The sequence below is a fragment of the Laccaria bicolor genome, genomic scaffold (assembly GCF_000143565.1).
Source record: "Laccaria bicolor S238N-H82 LACBIscaffold_59 genomic scaffold, whole genome shotgun sequence".
Classification (NCBI taxonomy): Eukaryota; Fungi; Basidiomycota; class Agaricomycetes; order Agaricales; family Hydnangiaceae; genus Laccaria; species Laccaria bicolor.
In genome coordinates this window covers 135,332-146,319 of record NW_001889930.1, presented here as the reverse complement: position 1 = coordinate 146,319, position 10,988 = coordinate 135,332, and the positions used below count along the sequence as shown (strand labels likewise).

General features: G+C 42.0%; 1 protein-coding gene across 1 annotated transcript; it reads right to left on the bottom strand.

Annotated features, from left to right (window-relative positions):
* Positions 1 to 5,187: 5,187 nt before the first annotated feature.
* Positions 5,188 to 5,705, bottom strand: LACBIDRAFT_313353 (uncharacterized protein; the record flags this gene model as incomplete). Its single annotated transcript, XM_001888814.1, has 2 exons — positions 5,188 to 5,344; positions 5,425 to 5,705. 2 exons carry the CDS (start codon positions 5,703 to 5,705, stop codon positions 5,188 to 5,190), a joined length of 438 nt encoding a protein of 145 aa, XP_001888849.1.
* Positions 5,706 to 10,988: the final 5,283 nt, after the last annotated feature.

The window sequence follows — 10,988 nt, the reverse complement described above, 5'->3', positions numbered from 1 at the left end:
TGATGCGTGAACACATGGTGGAATCTTTGGAGATGGTGGACGTGTGTGCAGAACATTCGGAACCTGATGACGTGAGCGCGTTGACAATGCGTGAATGATGTGGAAGGTGTCCAAAGGTTTGTGAAAATGATAGGACCTGTAGGAGACATGTGTGCGCAATATTCGCATGGGCGTGAAAATATGTGGAATGCAGGATCCATGCATAGAACAAGCACGTGCACTTATCAATGGGTCTGGTGTGGCATCCCTCAAGTGAAAGGTTTTAGGCGTCATACTGTTTGGCAAGTTGAATGCGCTGGATACAGCTGATCTGAGAAGAGCAGAGGTATTAGATGGTGAATCTGAAGAGACCGCCCGAATAGGAAAGTGTGCCAGAACTTGGTCAGAGGTCAGTTGGGAAAGACGTAGAGCAACAGGAGGGGGAGATAATAGGCCTGCGATGGATTCAATGCTTCTGGAGGGCATAGGAGGGGATTGCGGCTGGGGTGCAATCAATGGGATTAGGTAGAGGACACTAGGCAATCTCATAGTGGTAACACCGGTATCATTGAGAGGTTGGGAGTGAAGAGTCACTCAAGTCTTCATTTGTAAGAACCAGCTAATGCGTCTGAATTCAGCCAAAACACCAAAACCATGACAGGTGATATGATCTGTTAGATGCGTGAGGACCACTGTCGCGACTTTGTGCTGTAGTTCGTATGCTGGTAGTAGGCATGATGGATGTAGGAGTTCAAAATCAAGATAAAAAGCCATGTGTCTCATTCCACCCCTGGCTGTAGTTGTTGCCCTACTCACCCACATTATTGCACTTAATGCTTTGCCATTAACCATGCATTCAAGCTAGGGGTCTGCAGCATGCATTGGCACCTGGGCTGGCCTGGGATTTGTTGGGGCAGGCTTTTCATAAACATATATCAATAGTCTCTTATTTCCCTTCAAATATATAAAAGTAAAAGTTCCTCTGTTGAAAAGGTCACAAAACATCGGAAAACAAATCTACTGATATATTCAGAGGGCACCCTTGGCTGTATTCCTGATTATCCATTGATGTTCTGTATTTGTTTTTCAGCCAATATGTCAATATCTGCAAACAAACCTTTGTTCTGGGCTCAACAATGATATTTTTGCTTCTGCATATGTTTCTCCCACAAAAAAGCCTTGTAAATCATTCCAAATATATCCTGTGTTTTATTTACATTTAGTGGAATTGGTTCCTCATGCATCGGTATGTCGGAAATGGATGGATTGGGTCAACCAACTTCGGATGACCTTTGGGAATTGATGCTCCTGCACAACAATTGTAAACAATTCTGAAAGTGTGTTCTGAGGAGATTCTTTGTGCCCTACAGCTTTGTTCCTCATAGAAACAACATCTGAAACTTTACCATATATATATTTTCTAATGTTCTGACACCTTCAAATAGTTTCCCTCTATCAAATCTGACCAAATTGAGCTGGATGGGACAAACCGTTTTTGGATGACTTTGGGCCTTAGACGCCATTGGTACACAGTTGTAAACAACACTTAAGAAAAAGGTAGCTAGCCTACTACACGACATATAGGGAAAGAAACTGTGTAAAAAGGATGTGCTAATATATAATTTGAAAAGAAACATGTAGACCAGCTGTCAATGACCTCAGAACCCATCGTCGACTTGTGTCATCATCCTGTAGGCATCATCCTGTGACATAGTTGCTTTGTCATCATCCATTTTGCCGTCTGGTGTTGTTGTGTGAGCCTTGAACCCATGTGCAGAATCTTCCGGCCTTCTGGGGCACCACAGGCAAGTGATGCTAGCATTGTCTGGTTCCAGCTTTGCACGGAGAAAGATGGGGCATCCAGGGAGGATGGTGTGGGTAGGTGCCAGTAGAGAGGAGGAGTGGCGGGACATGGGCATTGTGTGTCAGTGTCATTCACTGGTCGTCCCATGCTGTTCGTATCTTCATTCCACGTTGTTATTGGGTTGTCGTCATGCCATATCATTGTCGTTGGGTTGTACTCATCCCATGTCGCGTCGTCGTCCTGTGGCCTCCTCCTCCTTGTCATTGTCCACTGATGTTGTCCCGTGTCGTCGTTGTCATTGTCTGCTGATGTTGTCCTGTGTCGTTGTCGTATTGTCCATTGTCGTGTTCATCGTCTGCTGGCATGTTGGCTGTCCGTTAGCGTGTTGGCTGTTCCTTGTCATATGATGACAAACAAAGAATGTGCGTTGTCCAACGTCTGGTTGCCATGTCGCTATCAGCGACGTGTCAACTGGGTTGTGTGTGATCATGGGAATGGGAGTGAGGGGATGTGAACTGACCTTTTAGTGACACTGGTAATGGGTGCTTGTCACCCTTCATGTGGTAATGCAAGGTGGACGTCTGTGAGTAGTGGGCACATGTGACCCATTGTTGTTCGCTGGTGGTGGTGGGCTTTCAATGGTGGATCATCATCATCGTTGGGCCTTGGTGTCATGGACGTTGACGCCATGAGGGTTGACATCAACGTGGCATGCCCAGATGGACCATTGGCATGCCACGTCAGACAATTGGTGGTGCTGTTGGCATCGAGAATCAAGTGAGGTATGAATGGTGCTTGAGTAGGATAGGCCCTTACCATCCTGGAGTTCATGTCTAGCGAACTTCCCCAAGTCCGTTGGAATCCTGAATGGCGAGGTGGTTGATTCTGCGCAAACGCTGAGGGCCGGGCACTCAATAGGCGATGACTCGAATGGGATGTTGGATTTGAGGGACGGTTCTGTGATTGGAGTGAGAGTGGACCAACAGTGAGCCATTTGTTGAACAGAAGGCAAGATGTAATGGTGGAGATGGTGTCGACCAGGTGTCGACATGGCATACCAAACCCACCCATCAACAATGCTCGGAAGATGCCGAGCATTGATGGAGAGCTGCGCAACTCGCTCACGCATTTGTTATTGGATGAAATAAAATATGGAAAAATGTGTTTAGAGGTTCTGAAGGGCAATACTACTATTTGAGAAAGGTAGCATTATGCATTTACTGGGCAGAGAGTAAAAGTCAGATGAATTGCAATCTACAACTGAGATTCCGGCACTTTCAGTTGCTTTATTGTGACCCTCTGCACCTATTCCCATTACCTGTATCCACACAATCCTCTGATTTCTATGAAACTTTGTGAATCCATTCAAGTTTTCATTCTGAAGATATTCATATAAATTTCTTGGCCATTGGATGGTTTTTGTGAACACAGTATAGTTTATATCAGACAAAATACACTCTATTCAAGGACTCTCACAACAAATCCTTCATTATCAAAGTGAATACAGCCCTCAAGAATTTCATACTGGTATCCACCTACCTAGCTGAGATTATCTGAATTTGATTCCCTGAGTATTAGGCAAGCAGAGAAAGGTTTGCCAACACAATTGTATGTTTTGAAACCCTCCTGAAAATTGAAAATTGGGAACAAGACTTTCAGGTGTGTTATTTCACTCAAAACTTAACAATTCATGTCCTAATATTGTTTCACTTATGCTACAGGTATTATTAGACTATAGCTGGCAGGTTTTAAATTACAAATTGCTGAATTGATATGTTTTTTATCTTGAAAAAGAGAGATAGTACTCATTTCTCTGCAACTTTTAGCCAACTTCTGATGAAAGTTCGAGATAAAAGTTGTAAGTTAACCATGCTAAGATGTATTACCATTGCCAGAGTAATGTTGCCTTCCTCTCCTTGCTCAATGTCAGTTGTATTTCCAGTGTTTTCAATGGGTTTGGGAAGTTTGCATCTATTTGTCTGAAGCTTCAAACATGTCATCCGAGTTCACTACGTCGCATCCATCTACTTGCGAGGGTGCCATGAAGGTGAAAGATGAAAAATCGGGCTGTATTCTACTTGTAGAGTACCAGAATGTTTATGTTTTATTAAATTTAGGTGTGAAGAATGAATAGTGTGCCTTTTGAGGATCTGGCCACAGGAAGGCAGCTATTTGCAACTATTTGGCAATGCCTTTCACAATGTCATCTAGCTGGAACTCGAGCCATCCATCCAAATGCTGCTCAATAAAAATACCAAAAGTCATATGATATGTCAAAAACAAGTTGCAACTGAGGAAATATGAGCTTGATACAATCAATAATATGAATGACACCTTCCAAAATGCATTTCCATGATTTTCCTCTCAAAAGCTGGCTTTGCTGATGATTGTTTGTTACTTGGAAAAGGTCATCCAGAACATGACTTGTGCATCCATCATCTCCACATCTCTGATTGAGGTGGAAATTTTTGGAAAAAATCAGAAATATATTTCTACATCACTTGGTAGCTCTGAGTGGCTGTAACATTAAATTTGAAGGAGAAAAATGAGAATTATCATAACTGAAATATTCTGGTGAAATGCAGCTTTTTCAGAGGGATTTTGACATGGAAAAAACATATGTGGATGCTCTTTTGGCAAGAGAAACATACACAGGATACAGGAAAACATACCAGTCATCAATACTGATCATCACAAACATGTTGGATCCAAAAATAGAACAGATTTCAAACATTAGCAAGCTATTTTTGATTTTTCTATCATATCTGATGCCAGATATTGATATTTCACCCAAAAAAACCAAAAAATTCCCCCCTGGGGTGATTTTTCAAAGATGAGCAGAATGCAAGCAAAAGTAGGCAAAGGACATTGCACATCAATTAGCAAATGGTGTGCAAGGCAATTGCACACCTTGTAGGGCTAGGACTAGGACTACATCTATGGCTGCTCATTCACGGAACAGCATCATCCTGGGCTCCATCCACCCTATGATTTGGCTACAGCCCAGTGCTCTTTATCTAGAGTACCTTCAGCTCCCAAATAATAATGAGAAATGTAGGATTGACAAGCTCGTGTCATCTGAGATGACTTAACTTTGAATGGTGTACAATGGAGTACACTGGGGAGGTGGAGTGGGGTATAGGTGGACTTTTAGTGTCGCCTTATAAATTAAGAACTACAATGTAGAATGATACAAAGGAGTGCATTACTTCCAACCAATCATTCTTTGGGTAAACAGGACAATGCTTAGTAGGGGAGTCCTAGGTTTCTCTATCTCTTTCACCTAACAGCCCCTATCCAAATCTTGCCTGGACATCTGTCAGAACATAGTTGTCAATTCAAATCATTTTAAAAGACAAGGATCAATGAGGAGTACCTTTGCCATCTCAGAATTGGGGAAACCTTCATATTCTCAAACCAAGCAGGGGGCGATGTGCATTACAACCTGGGCAAGATGGAAATACACCAGGACCACACCATTCTTGGAGGACGGCCAGAGCTTCATTTGTCCCCTCCATCTCCACAACAATAGTGCCATACCAGGGATGTGTATTCGTGGAACTTGCGTCTGACCAGAGGCATTGTGTGGTGGCAGTGGCAGATGGAGAACAACGACCAATAAACTCAACGTACTACATTACAATAGGCATCTTGTGGTATGCGCGAGGGCCTCATCAGCCGATAAGAGTCCGAACGATATGCAGGTCTCAGTTCTGATCTGATCTCGCAGCAGCAGCAAATTTGCAGCAATCCCCTCTCCCCAAGGACTAATATTGATGTGTAGGATCAGATTATTGACCGAGTGCATGTGACCCCTGGGATTCGGAAGCCAGTCACTCTCAATAGAGGGCATGAACACCCGCAACAGTGGGGCGTGACGAAGGTGGAACAGTGAGGTTTGCGAAGGTGGCTGCTGCGTCATACAAAGGGGATATCCCTGGGGTTGATTTGGTGGTGGTTCCCTACATGGCTATGCCCATGATGCGAAAGAGAATGGCGAAGGTGAAGGTGGGAGGCTGGAAGGCCCAGAAACTGGACTTCTTGCAATGGAGGAGCTGTAGGTGTTGATTTTTGTTGTTGACCTAGATGTGGAAGCAGTGGTGGAAGAAGGGGAGATGGGGGCAGGTGCGTGAGGTTTCGTTCTGGCCATGCTTGCCTCCTTCTTGGCTTGAGTGCAAAGTCAAAGTAGGGTGTGAGTGTATCCGCAGGTTGAGGCAGTGAGGCTTCAAACGGAGGAGGGATCGCGATTGCTGGGCCGGATCAAGAGGGAGTGGATGTACAGGTGTACTTGTGCAGTGGGATTGACACTCCTTGCATGTGGTCACTGAGGTCCTGAACGAAACATCAGCTTGGTCATTCAATAGTAATACAAATGCGTACCTGAAGTGACAGCGACAGTGGTTCTGGCTTATCCCAACCTCACTGATCATCGATCATTCCCAATAATGTTCAAGAAATGCTCGAGCAGCTCCTCCTGTAGCGGAGGCGACTGCACTGAGAGTTCCAGATCACTTAAGAGACATGTGACAGTATGCGCCACTTGTACTCGTGTACTCCAGGAGGGCTTTCACCACTTGGTGGTGAGTGGTCCCTACCACTTTTATCATAAAACACTGGCAACTGCCAGCACAACAATTTGTTAATTGCCTAGGTTTTTTATGAAATGAGATAACATGGCAAACCTTATGAAATGTATCTCATTTCCTTCAAGGTATTATTTCATTTCTATTTCATTTCTATTTCATTCCTGTTTCATATCCATTTCATTTCTGTTTCATATCTATTTCTTTCCTGCCTAGCACTATTTTTCATTGCTGCCTAGGCTATTTTTCATTTCATTTCTGTTTCATATCTATTTCATTCCTGCCTAGCACTATTTTTCATTGCTGCATAGGCTATTTTTCATTTCATTTCTGTTTCATATCCATTTCATTCCTGCCTAGCACTATTTTTCATTGCTGCCTAGGCTATTTTTCATTTCATTTCTGTTTCATATCTATTTCATTCCTGCCTAGCACTATTTTTCATTCCTGCCTGCACTACTTTTCATTTCATTTCTGTTTCATATCTATTTCATTCCTGTGTAGCACTACTTTTCATTCCTGCCTGGGCTGTTTTTCATTGCTTTCCCAGGGTGATATTTTTGGTATTTCATTCCTGCCTGGGCTATTTTTTATTGCTGCCTAGGCTATTTTTCATTGCTTTCCCAGGGTGATATTTTTGGTATTTCATTGCTGCCTAGGGCTATTTTTCATTTCTTTGCCTAGGGTAATAACAGGGTAGGAATTGTCAGGGTCTCTTGCATTGTTGGAGGGTGGTCACATGACCAATTACCAAAAATGGTCAAAAAAACGAAACTTGTAGCCCTACACCATAGCTTCCCAAGTCTGTTTGAATGATATTCTGAAGTGCTCCCATTGTGGAGATATGAGGTAAAGGAATTTCAGAAGTGTCACATTTTGTTTTTTGTTTTTTGTTTTTTGTTTTTTGTGTTTTTTACCATGAAAACAAAACCAAACAACATGATTTCAGTATATTCAGAGAGCTCAAAGGAAGGACTACAATTATTGTATCGTGGGAAAAATGACCAAAAAAGGAAGGTGCATGCCCTAGAAAAGGAATTAGACTATAAGAGTCAGATATAGACTACCAAGTTTACTGATAGACTACAAAAAAGTCAGACTTAGACTACACAGTTTACTGATAGACTATAAAAGACTACAAAAGTCAGACTTAGACTACAAAGTTTGCTGATAGATTACAAAAGACTACAAAAGTCAGACTTAGACTACAAAGTTTACTAATACACTACAAAAGACTACAAAAGTCTATAGACTACCAGGTTTACTGATAGAGTACAAAAATGTCGGACTTAGACTACAAAGTTTGCTGAGACACTACAAAAGACTACAAAAGTCAGACTTAGACTACAAAGTTTACTGATACACTGTAAAAGACTACAAAAGTCAACACCTTGCACTTAGACTACATAGTTAGGGTTAGGACTAAAAGGTTATCCAAAGTCAACCTAGCTCTATGCCCATCCATCCCATACATGGCACACATTTGATGGGAAAATGGCTAGGGAATATACAGATACACTGCAGGGACCCTATGTATTCCATTCAGTTTGAGGAATTATATGCAAAAGAGAGCATGAGAGCCATTAGAAGAGTTTGTCCTGTCCACTTTTTGTCATTAGAAAAGTTTGTAGTGTCCACTTTTTTAGACCACTAAAGAATATCAGAAGAGTTTTCAATGTCTGCATTTTCATTTAAAAAAGTTTGTGGTTGACATGTAGTTTATGGTGTCCTTGGCCCTATGTAGGTTATGGGGATGAGGTTGAAGGATTGCCATCATATTGCCAGTGCTGCAGCATTATCATGCACAAGTTGTCTTTCACATTAGGAAAGGCCATTCTAAGCCTTTCATATTGATTGATACCTACTGTCCTATCTTAAAACATAATTATAAGTTCATGTGGGGATATGGCTGAAGGATTGACATCACATCACCAGTTTTTGACATCATGACCAAGTTGGCTTTCACACTGTCTGCTTTCACATTGATACTGGCCTGTCCCAAACATAGTCAACTTTGATACAGCTCTTTGATCCTAATGTGAAAGACAACTTGTGCATAATGTAAAAAACTAATGCTGCAGCAATGGCAATATGTCAATCCATAATGTCAAGGACACCACAAACTACATGTCAACTACAAACTTTTCTAATAAAAAAGCGCACACTACAAACTTTTGTAGTCTCAAGAAGTGGACACTACAAACTTTTCTAATGAATGTCAATCATTCAACCTCATCACCATAACTTAGACAGGATCAAGGACACCACAAACTACATGGCAACTTGTAGTCTTAAAAGCGGACACTACAAACTTTTGTAGTCTCAAAAAGCAGATACTACAAACTTTTGTATGCTCAAATAGCAGACACTACAAAATTTTCTAATGAAAAAGCGCACACTACAAGCTTTTGTAGTCTCAATTTTGACCCTAACCAAACTTTGTAGTCTGAGTCCAAGCTTTTGGAGTCAAAGTCCAACTTTTGTAGTCTTTTGTAGTGTATCAGTAAAATGTGTAGTCTAAGTTTGACTTTTGTAGTCTTTTGTAGTGTCTCAGTAAACTTTGTAGTCTAAGTCCGACATTTTTGTACTCTATCAGTAAACTTGGTAGTCTATAGACTTTTGTAGTATTTTGTAGTGTATTAGTAAACTTTGTAGTCTAAGTCTGACTTTTGTAGTCTTTTATAGTCTATCAGTAAACTGTGTAGTCTAAGTCTGACTTTTTTGTAGTCTATCAGTAAACTTGGTAGTCTATATCTGACTCTTATAGTCTAATTCCTTTTCTAGGGCATGCACCTTCCTTTTTTGGTCATTTTTCCCATGATACAATAATTGTAGCCCCTTCTTTGAGCTCTCTAAATATACTGAAATAATGTGACACTTCTGAAATTCCTTTACCTCATATCTCCACAATGGGAGCACTTCAGAATATCATTCAAACAGATTCAGGAAGCTATGGTGTAGGGCTACAAGTTTCGTTTTTTGACCATTTTTGGTAATTGGTCATGTGACCACCCTCCAACAATGCAAGAGACCCTGACAATTCCTACCCTGTTATTACCCTAGGCAAAGAAATGAAAAATAGCCCTAGGCAGCAATGAAATACCAAAAATATCACCCTGGGAAAGCAATGAAAAATAGCCTAGGCAGCAATAAAAAATAGCCCAGGCAGGAATGAAATACCAAAAATATCACCCTGGGAAAGAAATGAAAAACAGCCCAGGCAGGAATGAAAAGTAGTGCTACGCAGGAATGAAATAGATATGAAACAGAAATGAAATGGATATGAAACAGAAATGAAATGGAAAGTAGTGCAGGCAGAAATGAAAAATAGTGCTAGGCAGGAATGAAATAGATATGAAACAGAAATGAAATGGATATGAAACAGAAATGAAATAGAAATGAAATAGAAATGAAATAATACCTTGAAGGAAATGAGATACATCTCATAAGGTTTGCCATGTTATCTTATTTCATAAAAAACCTAGGCAATTAACAAATTGTTGTGCTGGCAGTTGCCAGTGTTTTATGATAAGAAGTGGTAGGGACTAGTGTGGTGGTGTGATAAGAGCAAAGACAGATTGTGGGTGTTTGACGGAACAAGCTCTTCAGCTTCCTCACGTTCCTGAGTGGCATCTGTTCCAGCCTTTGAGATCCTGCACTTCTCTCCCTCTCCCTTTCCAACCTCCCTCCTCGCCCTCCTCACATCCTCAGGAGACGCAGTAAGACCATCAGCAGGCTCCCTCTGATGATGATGATGATGACGATGAGACGAAACACTCCACCTCCTCACGTCCATCCACCGCTGTGCTCCACAAACCATGCATCCTCCTTCTTCTTAACAGGCTTCAACATCCTTGCACCATCCACCATCACAAACTGACGATCATCCAACTCCATCCCCACATTCCAAATTGTATCCTCATTAAGCTGTACAACAAATGGGCATTGTATGTCTTGCAGGCATTGTGGGCCTGGCATGCATCATGGATCTGTGGGTTTGAAGAGTAGTCGTCCAGACAGTTTTACATGTCCACGACGTTGTGGATTTTTGTGCCTTGGAGGGAGGTCTTTATCAAGCCCAACTGATTCCTGCCAGATTCCGGTCATTCCTGTGGAATCCAGAGGAATCAAATTTGGCAGAGACACCAGCCAAAATGACATTCTGGGGGACAAATATTCCTCAGGAATGATGTCATTCCTGATTAGTAGCCGGAATGGTCCCCGGAATGGACAAAAAGGAATGCAACCAGAATGCAATGTCTGGAATACACATTACTAATCAATAATATTAATAAACATTGATATGCCCATGCCCAAATCGAGTCTCGGCAAATGCCGAGGCTCAATTTGGCATCATCAAACAATCCACAATGTTTGTCTTCCCACCACCATTGTCGTTGACAACAACTGGGCACGCCATGTCACCACCCTTGCCAACAGCCACCACCAGCCACCACCGTCACCGTCGCCATCACCGCCCACTGGGGACAACAATGGACGACAACAAGTCAGTGGACGACAAGGACGACGACTACACATCAATGGACGACAACCATGTCAACGGAGGATGGCCACGTCAACAGACAGCCACAACCACAGATGAGGATGTACCCCCGACGATG